At 37.3% G+C, this 22,162-nt stretch overlaps 1 protein-coding gene across 1 annotated transcript in view; it reads left to right on the forward strand.

Moving 5' to 3' along the window:
• Positions 1–22,162, forward strand: part of vsnl1a (visinin-like 1a) — a 58,098-nt gene extending 35,936 nt beyond the window's left edge. Inside the window, exons 3-4 of the mRNA XM_030128343.1 lie at positions 14,927–15,142; positions 19,772–22,162. Of these exons, the coding sequence (XP_029984203.1) occupies positions 14,927–15,142; positions 19,772–19,969 (414 nt within the window). The 3' untranslated portion in view covers positions 19,970–22,162. The remainder of the gene's footprint in view (positions 1–14,926; positions 15,143–19,771) is intronic.

Genomic DNA, 22,162 nt, shown 5'->3' on the forward strand with positions numbered 1-22,162 from the left:
GCGGTCGGCGTGTGCTGCACTGATTCGGTTCCCAACATGTACCTCCTTACTTGAAACACCAAACGTGCTGCGTAACACACTTTAGTCTAGGAGGTTATTTATATGTTTAATAGGATTAGAATTAAGCGAAGTGTTTTTATAGTAGTTTTTGTTGAAAATTACTGCCAGCTTGGTAAGCTTTAGAGAGCGCTGCCACAGCAGACACCAATCTGAGAGTAACAAGAGGATGATTAAAAATGCATTTTACAGAGCAGACCAGATTTTGTGTGTCTGTATGTGCATGTGTGTGCATGTGTTGTGTGTGTGTGAGCGTTTTATAATTGTGCAGACCCTAGAGGTTTGGAAGCAATAGCAGCTACAGCAGTGCACTGGCTGAGTTTCTGTAGCTGCCTGGCATGTCACCGAGGGTTTATGTAAGAGCGTACGTAGGATCCGTTGCTCCCTTATGCAGACACACACACGCATAAATACACAGTAAATACCCAGGCGACGGATTATGCATGTCTTCCATCCCTCTCTTCCTTTCCAGCCAGTGCTTTTCTGCTCGGTGGAGGAGCGTCTAATCGATGCTTTGACGAGAGCAGTGCAAACAGCCGCACGCAGCGACAGCCAGGACTGTCAAGCCAAGGTCCTGCTATTGCGTTTCTCAAAATAGGCTCGAGTGCATCTGACAATGTTAGCAAAGGGATGCATGAAACATAAGGCACTATTTACACGGCCCTCTGGTGCCACAGAGAAATGACAGAAGCCGTAAGAAACAAGTCAAAGCCGAAACCTCAGTTTCTGAGCGTATGAACAGGAAAATACAGACCCCCAGAGCTATGAAGTGTTAGTCCAATCTCAAAAACCTGTGCTTGTATGTAGGGAGATGACAACGTTTACAAATGGTGAGCCTTTATACAAAAAAGATGACTTGGTTTGTGTATTCTCTCATGTGCCAGGTGAGTTTTTTGTAGTCATAGCAGTCAGACAGAGGGACTCATTTTTCCTTTGGCACTAGCACTATTGGTAAAAATAACATTTATCCATGGGGTAAAATGAAACTGAATCACCCATAATCCTCAGGGTGAGGAAACCTAGGTAGCTACAAATGAGCTCTGAGACTCAATAAGTTGTCTTTGTAGACTACTGAAGCGGAAGCAACACTGATAAGGATAGAGATGGATTTGGATTCAGAACAACATACACATGACAGAGCGTGGCTGAGCCAGGGCAGTGGACCGGGCCAGGCGTAATTGGACAGTGAGTGCATGTATGATCACGACCAGGGTCATCTGGGAGATAGTGAGGACAGAGCAAGTGCAGGCAAGTCTGCAGCCTCTCAGTCTTCCTATCCACCATGTTGCCGGTGTAATTGTAATTTCTATTGTCTTTATTCAGTCAACAGAATAAATAAATAAATAAAATAAATAAATACATATCCCATCATTATAGCTTCATTTTGGTATTTGTTGTTCAGTTAATGGTAATGTGTGACCTTTGATGGTTAATTTATTGCATTTACTTTTGCGAAGAAGATTAAAAAATTAATGAATGAGACTGAGAAATGGCTGAGGCATTAATGTGCATCAAATATTATTTGATACACATTAATGCCTGGGTCTAAACAGATTTAGTCAAAGTCAGCTTTATTGTCAGTTTTGCAGTATGTACAGCACATGTAGATAAGATAAGATAACATGTGATAAGATAAGATAAGACTTTATTTATCCCACCATGGGGAAATTTCATAGTTAACAGCAGCAGCATAAAACAAGCAAGCGAAAAGACAGGTAGAAAAACCACACGAGTGAAAATGACAAATAAAACAGAAAAAAAGGTATTTACATAAATAAAGAATTTGAATTAAAAGTTCAATATTTACATATTTACATCATTATTATCATATAGAAGATTGAAATTGAAAAAAACTCTTAAGGCCCCATGGTGCAACAATGAACACAATAGAAAAAAATCACACACACACACACACACACACACACACACACATATATATATATATATATATATATATATATATATATATATATATATATATATATATACACACACAAACACACACACACACACACACACACATATATATATATATATATATATATATATATATATACATATACTATCTAAACATGAGTTCAGCACTACCATTTAATTGGGGTCATGCTAGTAGTGTGGCTGTACAGATAGCAAATTCTGTTTCTCCTCAGATTTAGTCAAGGCTGAATCAACTCAACACTTCATTATTCTAACCTGAGTAAACAAAAACAGAAGGAAGTCATAGCCTACTTTATAGAGACATGGAACTAATGTTATGGTTCTGTTTCTTTGTAGTGTCGCCTATGTGAAGTAAAGTCTGAAAAAGTGTTTAAAGTGTTTTTTTGAAAGGTTATATTTGTGGCATGACTTGGTCAGTTTTTTTTTTTTTTTTTTAGGTTATAATTATTTTGGTTTGGATGAAGGACACATTAATGATGATGTCACAAGTCACTGACTTGATGATGATGATGATTTTTTTTGTTTGGTTTTGTTTTGTTTTGTTTTGTTTTATCAGAAAGCGATTAAAATGCTCATCCTTAGTGCTGATGTTAATGTTCTGATTGTATAACACAGCTCTGTATAAGCCCTTTGAAAACACAAAATTAAACTTTTTACAGTATAATAACTGTGAACTTCCTTTTAACGAAAATAGTCTCTCATTCATTTATTCATTTTCTGAAACTCTCATTCCTTGAGAGGTTTGTGGGGATGCTGGAACTTATCCTGGCTACCATTGGGTAAAGTTGGGGTGCTGGACGTGTCACCAGTTCATCACATGGCCGGCGTATAGACAAACACATTCATATCTATGAGTGATTTAGATTGACCACCAAACTCCGCACAGAAAGGCCCGCCTGAAAAGAGTGTTATTGTTGCTAAATGTGACTGTTGATCCATTATTATTTGTAGAGTCTACACGTAAAGACTCTCAATGCAGAAGACAGTGAAATCATGCAAGATAAAACGATAATAATGTTAGCAAGGGCTTAGATGAGTTCAAGTGTCCATGTAAACACTTCCATACACTGCTTCTCCTCTGTTCCATACGACTGATCACTTCAACTTGCATTAACCCTTTAGCCCCTGATGTGTCTGTGGTGAGCATTCTGAAAATGATTTATTCTAAATATTCATAAAAATTCAACCATTTGCTCAACAGGACCTCTGAGTATGCTCAGTGCATCCCCTGCCACCTGTGTAATGGGGGGAAAACACAGAGCAGTGAGTGAGATCAACTCGGTATAAAAATAGACCATTAGGGCTTTTTTTTTTTTTTTTTTTTACACTGTTTTCCTTGTGTTTTTTTGTTTTTACTGTTCTTTACAGTGTTGTGATCTTCTTTTATTTTTTTCAATGTATATTTACCAAGTTTTGACCATGTAACTGCTCTTTGGTGTTCAACCAGGTGCCCAAAAGCAGCTGCACTGATTTAGGAAAAAAAGAGCCCCAAAACAAAACCTACTGGGCCAAACTCCTTGTTGTTCAGTGTGTTTCAGTTCACAGTTCATGTTCAACATCCGAAATCTCTTATTGATGTACATTCTGAGTGCCTTTTTTCATAAAACCCTGTAAAACTCCAATTCCTCTCTTTGTCTTTTTCTGTTAGTCCACCCTGTTTTGACCCTAAAACACACAGTTAAGCAAAACCACTGAAGAAAAGGAACACAAGCACATACTCAGCAGCTTTTATGACACTGAAACAGACACAAATTCATAGCAGAAATAATGTCTCAGGGGTTAAAGGGTTAACTGTCCCCGCCAGGCTGTAAATGTTCATATATTTCTGCAGATCCAGTGGCTCAGAAAAGCTGTGACATGACTATATTATAAAGTAATTAAAACTTTAATCCACTGGTAAAGCAATCGTCAGATGGAGACGGTGAAACATGTCCAAACGATCTACTCACATTGTGTCACGGGTGTCATAGTGAGAGGTGAAATGTAAATGAGTAATGCCCGTCTGTTTTCTGCCTCAGATCTCGTTGTTTTGTAGAGGTTTGCACAAAGTTTTTTGTTTGTTTTCCTATTCAGATAACAGTAATCCAGTTACTTGCAATCTGCAGTTGCGCAAACAGTAACAGAAATGAGCATATACTGTAGTAAATAAATCTTCATGGCTTTTAAATCCCGACCCCCGTGCGCTCATCACCGGAATCTTTTAAGCCGCAAGATGTCCATCCAGCTTAAGTGTTATCTGGAGAGGCGTGTAGAGGGCAGCGAATCAGAAATCTGGACTGAGGCGAGGCTCAACATTTCTCTTTCGTGACTTGAGCCAATTTTTAAGCCCTGTAGATTTCCTACTGTCCTTTGTCACTTGTTTCTGGCGAGTTCGTCATCTGATTATTGTTGTTGAATCACATCTTTGAGCTGCTTCAGCGTGTATTGGGCTGTAATATTAAGCTGCTCTATGTTCTCGCTCACGGCACAGTCACTGTTCTGTTAGTGTGAAATGTACTCTGTTTAAGTGTGACCAGTCAACTGTCTTTTTTTTTTTTTTTTGCAGTGTTTATCTCCTTTCTATCATCTTATCTACTTCTCTTCCATCCCCCTTTCTTCTATCTTGTTGCCTCTCTCTGGCTCTCCTTCACATAGTTTCTGGATCTGCACCAGTGCCAGCTTGCAGGCTGATTACAAAGGCTTCTATGTTCCACTTAACATGTTTTGGGGTTTTGTGAATGTGGAGGTAGGATGTCAAAGGGGGTGCTAACTCAACACAGAAGAGAAGTAATGGAATGTAACTAAGTACTAACATAGTGTATATGTACCAAATTATTTATATCTAATGCTCTTCTCTACATTTGTTTGACAATTTTAGCTATTTCTGACATTACAACTTGAAAACCATGCATATCAAACGAAAGAAAAAAGGAGGAAGTGTGTCTTTTATGGGTTGAGTGTGTCCTATTTTTAAAGCTAAATAAACCGGTTTAACTAACTGGTCAATGCATTGTCAAGAGGTGAAAATAGGCTTATTTTTCTTAAGCTGATAAGTTGAATTTTAATAGATACATGGTTCTCACAGCTACAAACACATGACGATCCCATAGAATATGATGCATGGCTGTGGATTAAACTACTGTTAGTATATAAAATAGTTCAACTGAGCACAACCTTGCAGGAGAAATGCAACTTTACACATTAAAGCAGCAGTAAAGACAAATCAAAAACATTCAACGGGAACATTTTTATGCACACTCAGCTCTGAGTCCATTTGGACTCATTCTTTGGAGTCAAGTCCACTTTAACCTAGTAGGTTGCGTAACATGTTGCAAGGAAATGTAGCCATGACGTGAATACTGAAAAGCAGCTCAGGTTGATTTCTGCTTTGGCTGCCGATGTCCAACTGTCACCTTGCAGTAATCCTGGTTTTACTTCTTTTTTACAATCTAGTCTTGAGAAGTACTGTCTTGATGTGATTTGACAGGTGTCTTAGAGGCTTTTACATCAAGTTTTGTGTTGGAGTTACTCTAAAAGTTGACAACCCAGATTTTATTTTCGGCTGCAAATGTATGTCGGTTCCACAGTAAGGGTATTAGTCTCTTTCATTACTAAAAATTGGAATTGGCCGTGAAAAAAACCATTAGACATTAAACATCAGACGTCCTCTATGTTGTTATGAGTACTCACATACTTGGACTTCAATATTCATTTGATATAAGATATTTTTAATTCAGTATAAAATTGTTGTGGTAAATTTAGCTAATGATACGTACTTACTATAGCTGGATAGATGGTGTTGCACTCAGTTTCGTCCCTGCAACTAAACTAACCTGTATCTGTAATCTGCATACATGAACTGAAGACAGAGATGGAGTGAAAGGGACAGTTTATTTAGTAAAACTATGTGCCAAGAAAAGAGAAACACATTTACATTTACTATTTCAAGGATAGTATTGGCAGGTTTTGAAATATTCTGACCAGGAAAGGTCTTGATCACAATTTTAAGAAAGCAAAACCTCCACTAACCCATAAAGACCCAAACATCCACCAATGAACAAAATCATCTACTGATCAAAAATGTTTCATACCTGTTGATCCACTTAATCCTATCAATACGTGTAAATAGTCATCTTTTCATGGTCATCAGGTATGATGACCCATCATCTTCTACGATTCACCAGTAAAACCCCTGGAGTTGGATCAATGACAGTGGATGGACACACTTAGTTTATGTACAGTTATTGATAGATTTGCTGAAAAAGTCACTTTTTCTTCAGTTTTCTCTGTTTCTGATATAATAACCCTCAACTTTAATCTGAGCTTTAATGAACATCTACATGACCGGTGAATTAAATATAGGAAAATACATGAATTTCACAAAAAAAAAAATTGCTTAATACAGAGGATATTATTATAATAAATGGTGATAAATCACCTAAGAAATATTAAATAGAGAGAAATGTTAATTGGGAAACTGCCACAACAGTAGCACTGGGTCTTTATGGGTAAATAGAATTATTTTGGTGTACTGCCCTGCCTTAATACTTACTTAAGTATGTTTTTGAATGCGAAGGTTTACTTGTAGTGGAGTGTTTCCTCAGCGTGCTATTAATATTTGACTCAGGTAAAGTAAGTGAATATTTGTTCTATCACTGTAGAAACGTTTCACACACACTAACACACACAAACACAGTGACATTAGGCTTTATTAGGCCAGCTGTGCCTGCTCGCCTGGACAGAAGCGGTCTGGCATCCAGCCTGTCCTTTGATGGTCGACTGCAAACAGCCATATCAAACAGCCATTACAGGAAATGGGAGCCAAATCCGGAGAAGCATAAGACATAATGGAAACGTTAACGGCCTAATACCCGTTGCTGTAAAAGGGAGACCAAACAGTGGCCTGAGTTTTGGTCCTTAATGGGACCTGTGTACCGTTTAGCCAAAGGTGTGTTTTTGCATCACGTCTTTTTTTTCGTCTGTTGCCTTTATTTCTGTGATGTGTGACAATGAAACATGTGGCAGAGGAAGATGAACCACAGAAAACTCAAGACGGAGGAATTTCACAGTCTCGTCACCCTGTCCCATTTTCTTTTTTCTTTCTTTCTGCTCTCCATTTTTACATAACAAAGTGTTTCGTAACTAACCAGATTGTGGAGGAGCTTCAGTGGCTTCCTCTCTCTCTCTGTCTCCCTCATCACTTCCCCGACACCTTTCCTTTCTTTTCCTCTTCCTCCCTTCCCTCCGTCCCGTCCACGTGCCTGCGCCTCCTGGTGGGTTGGGTGGATGAGCTGAGGAAGGGCCATACGGGGGCAGGAGGCATGGGAAGGAGCCATGTCGCATTTGTGCAAAAAAGGAAAAAAAAGAAGTCAGGCGACGTCCTGTGGCGCCCTGGCAGCTCTGAGCCAGCCTTGTCCCGAGGGAACTTCCTGTCTCAAATATCTGTGGCTTCTCCAGCGTGGAGGGCTAGACAAGGACCTGGATCAGGGTGGGCAACTTCTGTCCCTGTCACACTCTGTTCCTCCGTCGTTTCCTTTCTGTTCTCATCCTTCTGTCTCTCCTCATCTTGTCGTCAGTCTCTTAACTTTCTCACTGCAGTGTGATCATTTTGCTACTGCAGCAGAATTTTACATGGGTGGGACCTTATTGCAGATGGGTAGCTTGGCAATCTGAGCCGACTCTCACCGTCCACCCGTCTCCTCCTTATCCTCCTCTTTCCTTCCATTATGTGTCCTTTCCTTCTCGTTTCCTGTTTCCCATCACCCGTCAACTGCACTTTCCCTCTCTCCCTGAGGAAACAAACAGAGGCCTGTTGTGACTCCAGACAGTTTGTTCTTCTCAGGGCTGTTGCTCCAACAGGGAAGGCCAGGGCAGCATCCTCGCCTTTTTAGCTTACCGGCCGACAGGCCGTAAGCTATTGTCGTCATGCGGTGTCCGTCGGCGTCGGCGTCTGTTGTCCGTTACAAAAATTTCAATCGTCTTCTTCTCTGAAACTACAATTCCAATTGACTTCAAACTTGGTATACAGCTTCTTTATGATGATGTCAACAAAAGTTATTGAAATTATTTGGATCCGGATCTGAGTCTGGATTTGGTGCCACTTTGAAAAATTTCCCTATTATAAGAGATAGGAAGTGGATCAATGCAATAACTCAGTAAATATAAATGATATCAAATTGGAATTTCTACACTACAGACCTGATGGGGAGATGACCAAAACATAATGGCCACACGCTGATCAGGATCTTATTCTCGATTTGGGACCTTATGGAAAATTTAACATGGGCTCTTGTGGGGAAAAAAATTCAATTGTCTTTTTCTCCCAGACTACAGTTCTGATTGACTTCAAATTTGGTATACAGCTTCTTTATGAGAATGTCAACACAAGGTATTGAAATTATTTCGATCCAGATCTGATTTTGGATTTGTGTGCGACTTTGACAAATTTTCCCATTATAATAGATAGGAAGTGGATTGATATAATAAATCAGTAAGTATCAATGATATCAAGTTGGAATTTGAATTTTTTACAGATCTGATTGGAATATGACCAAAACATGGGCTGTTTCTGTAATATAATAAATACACATAACTGGGTGATAATAAATGGCATCTGGATACATTTCCCAAAGGTTTTAATTTGGCCGGTAAGCTACAGGGCCATTGGTCCTATTTTTTCTGTTTGTGACGAAACTGCCTGCCACGAACCCAGGCAAGGATCAGACCCAGGATAGATCATTCTTGTACCGCCTGAAACTAAAGTACACATGCTTGCCTGATTCTTTGCCTCTGATTCTGATGTCTTTTTTGAAGTTTCTGTGTCTATAATCAAAACCAGCTCTGTATCTTTCCTGGGTAATGGTAAGACGGTCGGAAGCCCAGTATTAACTGCATAACTGAGACCTGTCAAACACTGAACATGGGTTCATTCAAAGCGCAGTTTGCAAGTTCTGCCACCAGGGGTCTCTCAGATTAGACGAGAATAAAATACTGCAGAAATTAACCTTAACCCTTTCATGCATAGTGGTCACTACAGTGGACAGTTATTCTACTGTACAGCTGTTCTCTTGTATATTCATGGATTTTGTTGTTTTAGTTTCATATCAGCCAACACATTGGACGCTTATGCACCATCCCATACACTGCAACTGATAACATTACTGTAACTTTGCTGTTTTTGATAAACCTGATCTAACATGTTCGAGAGTAAACCAATTCCTAGTTATTGTTATTAGACTGTAATTAACAACAAAAGGTTTTTTTTTGTTTTTTTTTTGGCATATTATGTCCATGAAGTGAGTAATGATTAGTATTAGAGTACACTACAAACAAAAAGTTAAGGACTTTTTTTTTTTTTTTTTTTTTTTGTCTTTTTTTTTTTATCATTTTTGCAATTTGTACATAAAACTATGTCTGGTCATTAAAAAAATGTGTTTCAATTCAATTCACACACAAAAAAGTAAAAAGCATTATGGAAGAATCCCAACTGAAAAAAATAGCCCAAAAATTAAAAATATCCATAACTTCTTGTTTGTAGTGTATGTTAAAATGTGAGAAAACATCAAATTAGCAGCATTTAATGTGTTTATTTCATAGTTTTCACACAGTATATCAGTGAATACATGTTTCTTTGCTTCAAAAATTAAACACATGGTGTCCAGCTTGGTGGACATTTTTGCAGCTCCATGAAAAAGAGCATCATTAAAAAAAAAAAAAAAAAAGAATTAAATGGCATTGTTTTTTTAATGCCCAAAGAGGAATAAAGAAAAAAATCTTGATTAATGTTCTCATAATTCATGCATGAAAGGGTTAAACATGGGTGTATTATTAGAGCTGAAGATTATTTTTACTCATTTGTATCAAAGCCTGTTTTGTGCTATCTATATTCAAAGTGCTTTTATGGTGCTTTTTTTTTTTTTTTTTTTTTTTTTTTACAGTTGTAGGTGTCTCATCTGTAGTTCTAAAGACATCTTTATGGGGAAAATGCTTTTGCTGTTTTCATTTCCAGACCTTCATTGGCCACAGGTGGAATTTGCACCAAGTCTGAGCAGCACACACATATCCAAACTCAAATAATACATCCATAGTTTTGAAACCCAGAAACGTTTTCATTATCACATTGTTTTTCATTGAACAAAACATGTAACTTCCTAAACCTTTGATCATATTTTCTTTGGTCCTAGGTTCATGCTAACTACCGGGTCAGTAGTATCCTATAAAAGACATAAGAGATGACATTTGGTCATGAGTGTGCAAAATCTACTCACATTATCTACTTTGACTGAGAATTCATGTTTACAGATGAAATAAAGTATTCCCATTTTATTCATATTCTATTCATATTTATGTTATGTCATTGTTTTTCTCATGAAATATAGCACCTTTGACACCATTGACTCGTAACCAAATGAAACAAGGCCTTGTATTAAATACAATTATGGAATTCCCCAAATTATTTAAATAGTTGATCCAATGTTTAGTTATTTTTAGATATTTTAATTCAAAAATGTTTAGGTTAAACTAGTAGCTTTATAGTAATTATTTTGCTGTTTAGTCATGGTAGTCATTTTTGTAAATAATAACACTGAAGGCAGTCCACAGATGTAGAAATATGGCGACAAAACAAAAACAAGCAAACCAGATTAACATAAAGAAAGTGGGGTAAATTGAAACTGAATGTACCTGACATGTTCATTCATGTGTGTCATGCAAATTTTTCCAATGTAAAATTCAAGTCAGCCAAGCATATGACATAGTCTTTTTTTATATTTTTTTTTAAAGTGGAAATAGTACACATTAGAACTTTAAAGAAGGATTTTACTGCTATGGAAGACTGTCATGGAATTTTTTAATTTGATGTGTGGACTCATCCTTTAAACCACCTTGTAATGCCCATCCCACTCAGAAAATACTGATAATGCAGGACTGTAAATGTCACTATAAGCAGAATCAGGTGGCATTTGCAGACTGACAGATGAAACTTTAAAATAGTGTCTCATCTTAACTCACTTTGCTACATCGCTAAGAACTCTATCTTCAACAAATTCATGCCTCTGGTGTTCACTGTATATGAGAAAATAGAAGCCAAAGAGACAAAATAAAGGTCAGTTCCCTTGATTCTATGTAGACATAAAGACAATAAACACAGAGGACGGTAGCATAGAACAAGACAATATTTATTCCAGGTTGGCCCGTTTTCTTTACAAATGCCGTTGACCGTATCCCCAGCTCTCATTTGTTTACGCAAGTCTTCAGAGAGCAGCCGAGCTCAGCTTGGATTACCCATCGGCTCTGAGCGTTTTTACTGGAGGTCAAGTGGAAGGTTATATCTAATGAATCGCTCCACTTCTCCTGGCCACCCACAGGGTACTCAGGCTACAGTAGATGGGGAGTCAAGTAGGGGCTCAGCAGACAACCACAGAGTTTCTGCATTAACCTCTGACCTTGTGTACACATAGCACAGGAAAGGGCTGATGACATGGACGGACCATCAACATAACCTTCATTGAAAATAAAGTTCTGCTGTAGAGGTGGGCAGTAGGGTTTAGCTTCGCTGGACAAAAAACTGAGCAAGATTAAGATTAATCTATTTTTGCAACATCCAGTGTTGGGTTGGCTACCTCTAATAAATTATAGATTTCCAGTCACTGTATTCAAATTATGGTAAGTAATAGATGTATTTCAATCATTTCATCAAAGTAGTGCATTATATTTTCTTCAGGTCTTTTTTGAACACATGATCCTGATTTGTTAATGACAGCATTTATTCTGCTGTGAATATGTAATATATACAATAATATGTACAGTTCTTATTGTCCACAATTATTTGTTTAATTCTCAAATCATTCAGATTATTTTATCACAGTATTTTTTGCTTTATTATTAATTTCTTTACTAAATCTCCATGTATTAAGCAGGATAATGGAACAGCATACAATGTGTGTCTTTATCTCTTAATAAAACTAACTCATTTGACATGTTACTTTACTTGATTTTGAAATATTTGTCAATCAAATGTTTTTAAATGAGTAATAAAGTTGAAAATTCCTCAAATGTACAGCACACAGTGAAAATCTCAGAACCCTGTTGCCCAATACTGATTAATGCCTGTCAAACATTTATTGAAAGTATAGTAATTTTAGAGCTACTCATATAAAGTGCTGTTTTCCATGTAACCAGAGATTGTGCATAGATTTGATTGGCAGATGAGAGAATCAAGAGAACCAATCACAAACAGGCCTCAGCATCTAAACACATACTGCCAAACAAATGAAGCTTGTGAAGTAAATCTCCAAAATAATAAAATAGAAATAAAATTAAAGGCCTTGCCCTAATTTTCCAATGTGAGGGAATAATTCAGATGTAGCGACTTTGTATTCACCAGCATTGACAGTTTTAGGTCCTTTTCAGATAAAATTTTCCATATTAACCCATAAAGTCCCAGTGATTTTCACTTGTATTGTACTGATGTGCCTCTTGGTCAGGTCTCCCTCAAAAAAGAGATTTTATCTCAAGGGACTTCCTGGTTGAATAAAGGTTAATTAAATAAAATAAATGGACTATTATTGGTTATGTTTTTTTATTTTTTTATTTTTTTTTGTATTCTGTTGTCAGTAACTGTATTTTATATATATATATATATATATATATATATATATATATATATATATATATATATGTGTATGTGTATATATATATATATATATATATATATATATATATATATATATATATATATATATATATATATATATATGTGTGTATATTCATTTTGTTATTTAAAGATTCCCTATGTCAGATTCACATGTTTGTATTCTTGTGTGAAGTTTGAGTCATGTTAAATTTAATGCCAACTCCATTTCTAAGCTAACATCATTCCATTTGCCTTTGTCCATGATAGCAGTCCGTACACTAATTTCTGAAGGACTCAGAATAATTTTTCTACAAAAATTCTGATTCTCATTCCTGACATGTTCTACGCTTCTCTTCTGCTCTTCTACAGCAGCAATAGCGTTTACCACTAGCTTAGAATTGAGTTAACAAACACTTGGTTCTCACAACAATACATACAGGGTGGGGAAGCAAAATTTACAATGTTTTGAGGCAGGGATTGAAAGACAGTGTATGACCAATTAGTTTATTGAAAGTCATGAGAATTTATTTGTCACAAGAAAATGTTTTTATTCTATGTGTCCTCCTTCTTTCTCAATAACTGCCTTCACACGCTTCCTGAAACTTGCGCAAGTGTTCCTCAAATATTCGGGTGACAACTTCTCCCATTCTTCTTTAATAGTATCTTCCAGACTTTCTCGTAATAGTTTTGCTCATAGTCATTCTCTTCTTTACATTATAAACTGTCTTTATGGACACTCCAACTATTTTTGAAATCTCCTTTGTTGTGACGAGTGCATTCAGCAAATCACACACTCTTTGATGTTTGCTTTCCTGATTACTCATATGGGCAAAAGTTTCTGAAAAGGTATGGATAATAGTGTTAGGTATGATTATGACATCAGTATATGTTTGGTTTCAAAACAATTGACGTAGTGCCTGCTGAGAAAAAACAACTAAATGTTCATTGTAAATTTTGCTTCCCCACCCTGTATTTCATCTGTACCTATAAGCACATGCAAATCTTACATATTCAGTGTTTAATATAAAACATAAAAAGCATTTTGTAATGAAGTGGTTAATATTTTGTAGCAGCAGCAGAGAGCAACACTATTCTACTAGCATAGGAAGCTTAGCTTAGCCTGCACAAGTCTTACTTTTAATTAAATAGCTCCATACCATGTCATTGTATAACACTGCTAATACTGGTTTAGCTGCTGCATTTGTAGTGAATAAAAGTGGAGGAATAAAATTGTTCCAATATAAATCATATGCTGTGGTATAATTTGATAGTAATTCAGTGATAATGGAGGCAGCTAGACTCCCCACTGACAGGAGCAATAAAATGTGAACGTACTGTAGCCTCAAGGTGACACCTTTTTGGCCAAATGAGAGCTAAAGTCTGGTAGTCTGTCTCTGTCTAGAGGACTTATGTGAAGGCTATGTAGAGCAGGCATTTGTGTGGAGGGATTGGTTTCCAGCTCCAGGCTGCTGTGCTGTCGGTGGGTCTGACCTTCCACTGTAGAGAAGAGAAGAAAACAGCATCCCTTTAGGGATCAATAAAGACTCCATTGTAGTTGTGGCCTATTTTAGAACATGATTTCCCCTCTGAAGTCAGCAGGCATACAGGAGCTTGACATATTGTGTTTCAAGTTTACTCAAGATAGCTTCAAAGATTAGGACATATCTGTAAGACTTGGTTTATTCTATAAAGACCCAGTGCTACTTTTGGGGCAATTCCTAAATGTTTTTTTTCTCACAACCTTTCTTAAATGATTTATCACCATTTATTCTAATATTATGCTCTGTATTTTGGATTTATAAGTGAAAATCAGGTATTTTCTTTTTATTTAATTCACTGATTGTGTATGTTCATAAAAGCTCAGATTACAGTTTGATGGTTTTTATATCAAAAACACAGAAAAGTGAAGAAAAAGTGACTTTTTCTGTAAAATATATCATTAACTGAACATAAACTAAGTGTTTCCATCCACTGTCATTTATCAAACTTTTACTGGTGAATCAGTGTTGTACAGGATAACAGTGTTTCCATGTTCACTACGGAGCCTATAAATGTCTGAACGGGTCATGTCTGATGACCATGAAAAGATGGCAAACTCCATTTTACACCATTTTTTACATGGATTGATAGGATTAGTGGATCAACGGTTATTTCACTTTTTATATCAGTAAATGATTTTGATCGCCGTTGGATGTTTGGGTCTTTACGGGTTATGCATGAATGGTTGTTCACACTCACTCATGAATACACAGTGCAAAGATAAGACAGGGAGATGGAAATCAAATGTTAAACCTCCTTTTCCATTTCTTTTCCCTCCAGTTCTTCCCTTACGGTGACGCATCCAAGTTTGCCCAGCACGCCTTCAGGACATTTGACAAGAATGGCGACGGCACCATCGACTTCAGAGAGTTTATCTGCGCTCTGTCCATCACATCACGAGGCAGCTTCGAGCAGAAACTCAACTGGGCCTTCAACATGTACGACCTGGATGGAGACGGCAAGATCACACGGGTGGAGATGCTGGAGATCATCGAGGTATTATGACAAAGAGTTACAAACTGTGCAGACATTGACACATCCTAAAGAAGATAAAGAGTTTAGATTAGCGTATATAACACTATTACAGGTCCCTTCTTTGTGCATCGCTACAGGGCACTGCCACATGCTCTGTGTTCCCTTGAACCTGCTGATTCACAAAGATGCAGCTCTGTTTATTAAAGGTTATACAGCAAAGGGCTGAGCCACTGTCAGCCTGCAGACCCTGAGTACATACAAATTATTCATAAGCACAAATAATAACAAAATTGAATGCAGGAGTGAGTTCAGGGCAGAAAGTCGGTAAATATAGTATTGAGATACTTTACTTTTAAAGCTTTTAAAATTTAATGACACTCTTCAGTCATTTTATAAGAAACAAGTGGTGCCAGGCACAACAAACCCTGCCCCTCGCACATATTGTAGCTTATTTTGGCATCGATTCAGCTGATGTCATCGTGTCTATGCGTGTGCTGATGTCAGCATATCTGGGCATATCCTGATATAATCATGTCTATATACATGTACGTATGGTGATATCAGCATATCTGTGCACATGGTGATGTCAGCATTTGAACCAAATAGTGTTAACATTGAGATTACTTTAAGAAAGATTTTCTGTTGTGTCAGTTATATACAACATATGCCTTAGCTTTATGTTTGAGTGATGTAAAACAATTGCCTCTATATATTTGCTAAGTTTTAAGTAAATTGAAACAAAATTGATGTTATTAGAGACATTTTGAATTCCTGCCTTTATAAGTAAATGGGGAAAAAAAGATATTAAAAATTTATTTTAAAAAAATGTGAACTGAAACCTACTTTTCCTAAAATGTAGTTGCATCTATTCTGGGTCATTGGCAATCTATAACCCCAATTTGGTATGAATTCAGCCAATAGCTTTGCTGCTAAAGTGTTAACAAACAAAGAAACAAACAGAACCTAAAACAATACCCCTTACCTCCCCTTCAGGGGGTGGGGTAATAATAAAAATAATTTTGTATGTTTTTTCGACAAAAATGTTCAATTACCTTGTAAAAATGTGTTAAATCTTATCCCCATCCCTCATTGAAAAAAATACATTAAAATATAATTTTTCAAGTTTATCTGCTGGGGAACTACATATTTCCTGTTACACAGTCTTTGTGCACTAGTAAAGTTTAGTGAATATTCAGGAAGACAGTATCCTTTGTACATGTTTTTTTCTTAAGTTACAAAGCACAGTTTCAATCTTTAAAATCAATCCACTGATTTCCCTCTTAATCTAATCACAATCTCACACGCTCCAAGTACCTCCACCTCAGTTGTGTCACCCGGTCCTAGTTTAACTCTCAAAGGCATTGCTTCCATCCACTAACACCATCACCACAACCAGCAGCATCAAGGTTCAAGGGAATTTTTCCCCATAAATGTAATTCCTAACTTGTACACTCACGTCTCATGTTGATCCCTGTGCCAGAATCTCAACATCAAAGTCTTCTCCAAGTTCATGATATTTCAGTATAATGTATGTACTACAGCGCAAAGTTGAACAGTTTGTCAAAACTGGCTTCAGAAATAAATTCAAACACTTTTTTCCCATTTTAGGGTTGAAATGATTGAAGGAAAACCTCAAAGAATCAAACTCTGCACAGACATTATACTGTTAAAGATTACACAGAATCAACATCGACTTGTTTTTGACTAAAGCCAAAGTTCTGCATTTAAAACATTTGTTAAGCGAAAGTATATCAGTATCATCAGAAAATGCACATCAAATATCATCATCTTCCTTAAGTAATTTCCTCAAGTCATTTTCTGACAAAACTGATATACTTTCCCTATTCCCTTGAAAAAAGGTTTTGAATGTAGAACTTTTGCTTCAGTCAAAAATAAGTCAGTGTTGATTCAGTGTAATCTTTGACGGTATAATGTCTGATTTTGTCTAAATCATCAAATGCTTAATTTCTAGTTTCCTGAAAAATCTGAAAAAAAAGACAGTTATTTTAGGAAGGTGACGATAGGAAAAGTCCAAGTTGTCTTTGTGCAGTGTTTTACTGTTGTGTTTAGATTCATTTTACTGCTGCACATGTTTAGGGTTGAGCTCATTTCAACTAGTTTATATACTGTTTGTTTAACCTGCAGCAACATGTCATATTCTATTGGACCATCATATGTTTTGCAGCATCACAGTCCTATGAGAATCAAGCATTTCTAAAAAGTCAACTTCTCATGAGTTCAGAAAAACAGGCCTGTTTTCAGATGGATTGTCCAATAACTCTAACAGGGTTTAGAAAGATTTTAACCTCAACCCATAATACAACAGTTCATCCTTCATTTTACCATGATAGTTAAAAGTCAAAGCATTTCCACATAAACCTTTTTCATTGGATGAAGGGGATGAAAACTATATGTGAAAAGTATCTAAAGCCCTCAGATGAATGTAATGTCACTGGTACTAATACCTCGGATTTGATTCCTAAGTGAAATCGTTTCAATCCAGATTTACATTGTATTAAAACTTTTATATTACATATTATGGCACACGCATATTTTTCAGCTCAACTGCAGTTTCATACACTCAAAACAGTTTCATAACATAAACTTATTTACCATAATGTGGCCTAATCAGAATCAGAATACTTTATTAAACCCAGGTGTTAACATTTCTTCTCTCATCCAAGAGATGTCTTCAGTTCTAACAGCTGGTGGGGGAAATTGGACTTGTGTGGGGGGGGGGGGGGGCTGTGTAGGTGTTAATCCATATCCTAATGAATTTAAGTGTTAGGGTCATAGAGAGGGTGTGGCCCTGGGGTCAGGGTCATTGGGAGGTATTGTGTGTGAGTTTCAGGGTCATTGAGGAGGGGGTGAGTCATTAGGCCCTTTTCCACCAAAAGCCCAGGAACTTATTTACCAGGAACTTATTTGGGGTAAAAAAGTTCCTGGTAATTGCATTTCCACCGCACCCCAAAGTTCAGGGTAATTTATTCAAATCAGGTTGATGATGTATGAGGTAGCAAGAACAGAAACTGTAGTCCAGTTCATGTAGATTCACAAACTAACCTCTAGCACAATAAAATGACACAGTACTGAAGTGGACAGTTTGGGTTTAACGTTTTACTGGTTGTTGAATCACTTAATCCATCTGGAATACATTTTAAATGAAGTTAACCATCATTACATATCCTTAGTTTGTATTTAAAAATGGTAGAACATGTATTTTCAACTTCTCATTCCTTAAACTCAATCACATCTAACTTTAAGTGTGATGGATGGTTCTGTTTCATTTCTATTGTTTTATAGATTTAGTCCAGGTTCAACCCTGAAGTCAGACAGATTTACTCAAACGCCTGCATTTAATTCGACTGCATATTACTTATAAAAGTACTTATACTCTACTTATATTTTGATGCCTTGTAAATGAACAGACAGCATTAGGTTAGATTTCTTTTTTATTAAAAACTGAAACAAAACAAAAGGTGCAAAAAAAAACAAGGTGCCTTGAGATTAAAAGGGAAATAAACACGTGTGAAAGGTTCAGGCTTCTGGACCAGTGTGTGGACCAGCTGGTCCAAGACAGCTGCTCTGGAACTCGATGGTCCCCGGTCCCTTCTTCGCTTTCCTACATGAAAAGTAATAAAAATGCTAAAATGAATAACAGAACACATGATGACAGATCCCTACCAGTGTGATGTGACATGTGAGATGTCTTACCTGGGCTGTTGTAAACAGCAGTAGTCCTTCAGAGGGCTTTGTTTGCTTTCAGGTGAGTCCAGGTGTGGAAGGTTATTGGTTGAAAACAGTTTGCGAATGTTGTTTAAAATGGTGTTATAGGTTTTTGATAAGTAGAGTCTCAGACCATCACCTCTGTTCAGGGAAGGATTTTCTACGTTCACAAAAATGGCTTCTTTGACTCCTCTCTCAAACCATTTGTCTTCTCTTGGCCAGTATCCTGATGTCTCTGTCCTCGAAGGAGTGTCCTTTTTTTCCAAGGGAAGATGGACTACAGAGTCTTGGCCTGAAGTGGAGGCTCTCCTGTGTTGACCCATGTGTTTATGGAGGCGTTGTTTGGTTTCTCCTGTGTAGAAGTCTGTACATTCCTCACTGTACTGAACAGCATAGACAATGTTGCTTTGCTTGTCCCTAGGTAGTTTGTCCTTGGGATGTACCAGAGCTTGTCTCAGGGTGTTTGTGGGTTTGAAATATACTGGGATATTGTCCTGGTTTAAAAACCACTCTTCCCACAGGTTTATAAGTGTGATTTCCCCCACCAGTTATTAGAACTGAAGAAGTCTCTTCAAACGAAACATTTTGAAAAGAGCGAAACCAGTCCAGCTGAACCTAGAAGAACTACCAAGAAGACAGATGACCTGGGCAAATGAGAACCTACACAGACGTCATATATGATAACATATCATTAATAAGAATGTATTAAAACTGTGCGCTTGGCTTGCTTTGACACTGATGACATTTACTCCTTCTGTCAGAACTTCAGTGGATTGTATGAAAGTATGGACACCCAGCCCTACTTCATACATTAGTACAGTATTTAGTTGTGTTCTACTACAGCAGACAGAGTCCTGTTTTAGAAAGTCTCCATCTCTGTGTTTTCTGCTTGTTTAAATCAGTGTCCCCTTCGTCCCCCTGCAGGCAATCTACAAAATGGTCGGGACAGTGATCATGATGAAGATGAACGAAGATGGTCTGACGCCCGAGCAGAGGGTGGACAAGATCTTCTCCAAGATGGATAAGAACAACGACGACCAGATCTCACTGGAGGAGTTCAAAGAGGCGGCCAAAAGCGACCCGTCCATCGTATTACTCCTGCAGTGTGACCTCCAGAAATAGGCCGGCGAAGCGAAGACGGAGAGAGAGAGTGAGAGAGAGTTAGATAGAAAGAGAGAGAGAGAGAGAAAGAGAGAGCGCTCCACCAGCCGCCACGGACTGCACAGAAAGAAATTTCATGTTCCATTCAGTTTGCAGCTATTTCCACTGAAAAAAAAAATGCTTGGACTACCTTTCAATGGATCTGCTTCTTGTGTTTGAAACACTCGTGTGCATGAGAATGTTATTTGCTCTAAAAAGATCTATACACAACATACAAACAGTGTGCAAGACTGCAGGTGCGCACTCACACCACAGACTCACACACTCACGCTACACACACAACCTCAAATGACATATTAACACCTTGCACAAATAATATATATAGATATATATAAATATGACTATAAATATACTTAAATTATTTAAAGATTAACTGCCAAAATGTGAAGTGTGCAAAGTATTTTCCATACAGTCTCATTCTACTGGAGCTTGCGCATCAGTGATGTGCTACGTTGAATTTGCCGCTACTCTATTTATTGTTCCAAGTTTACTGATGCTAGCTGTATGTGTTTCATAATACTGAGTAATGTCAACCGAACCAAATTCCTATGATAATGTATCTGCCTCCAATAAAAACACTCTATCCATCGTCTCAAATAATAGCTCTAGATAGACGAAGAGATGGATTAGCGTTTGTCCAACTTTTCCTTCCAAAAACATGCTTGTACTGTCAGTAAAAAAATGTAAATGTAGTTAATTTGCATGCCTTTAGGTTCTGCCTTAAAAAAACCTCCTCTTTTTGCATCCTGTAAGATTACTCAAAGACAGAAAGCCTTATCAAAGCAGCGTGGCAATAGATTTTTACCGACAAAAAGAAAAAAAAATTACATTACAGTAGATCCCTTCTACAAGTATTGTCGTTTTGGGATGTAATTTTTGTGATCTGTCCGGACCCTTTCTTTTTGACTGCTTTAACTGTGGGAGCATGCTTCCTTGTAGATTAGCTGTAGTATCTGTTGCTAAGAACTAAAATCCTGTCTCGCCCCTGCCCCCTTATAATGCATTTAGAACACACGTATCTCATTAATCTCTTGTCAAATTTGCAGATGTTGAAATGTGGAGGATTCCAAGAAGAGCTATCATGATACATATTAAAATTAGAAGCCAATGGACCGGAGGCAAATGAGATCAAATATTAATGAAAAAAAAAAAAAAAGAAATTCCTTGAAGAATGAGTGGATGATCTCGGAGCTGGAGCCAACAATAGGTTTAATTCGATTATTAAAAGAATTTTTAAAAAAGGCGTCCATATATACTTTGAGAGGTTCGAAGCATTGTTATGAAACTTAGTTGTGTCACCATCGAGTCCACTTTTGAAATCGGCCTTCAGGTTGCATATCAGTATGATGAATTCAGTGGAGTTTTTTTGACTCAAGCAGGAGTAAAGGCCAGGGCAGCGTTTTAACTCGACTCATCCTTTGTGTTTTTTCAGTGGAAGTACACGAGTGCTATAAGTCAAAGTAAGCGAGAGGAGCAGTGAATGGCGTTTCATTGTGAACACTGTAACTAGAAGACAGCCCTTAAAGCCATGCGTTAAGTCAGTTGGACAATTCGCCCGCCCCAGCCCCAACCTCTCAATCAGTCAGTCTTTTTGTACTTTTTTACTCCCTTCTCTCACACATTGTACATGTACTGATGCATACTAAATGTAGAGAAGTTCAGTAAAGTGCAGTACCTCCTGAGAAATGATTTGGAATTAACCTGTGAGCCCTGTTGTCTCTTCAAATAAGTTTACCTGGCCCTGTCTGAAGACATCAGAGACAGCCTGGTGTTCTGTGAACTAAAAGGAGGCTAAAGGAGTTGAGTGACATCCATTATAAACAGTATTGCAATAAAACCCTTTGCGTCCCAGTCCATTGTCATCTCTCAGCAGTGTGGCTTGTCCCTGTTGGTTTGTAACCTGAACTTCTTTACATGAACATCTTTGGCCAGACGATGTTTCTATTTACAACTCTGTTATTATTATTATTATTATTATTATTATTATTATTACTATTATTATTACTACTATTATTGCTATTATGATCAAGATACCAAATGTAAGCAAAGGCAACCGTGTACAAGGATTCTTTTGTAGCATGTATTGTGTCCCTGACGACATGGCTGCACTACTCCCTGTGTTGTGATTTAATCTATTAAAAGGAACTCTATGGG

Source organism: Sphaeramia orbicularis, chromosome 24 (assembly GCF_902148855.1).
Source record: "Sphaeramia orbicularis chromosome 24, fSphaOr1.1, whole genome shotgun sequence".
Taxonomy (NCBI): Eukaryota; Metazoa; Chordata; class Actinopteri; order Kurtiformes; family Apogonidae; genus Sphaeramia; species Sphaeramia orbicularis.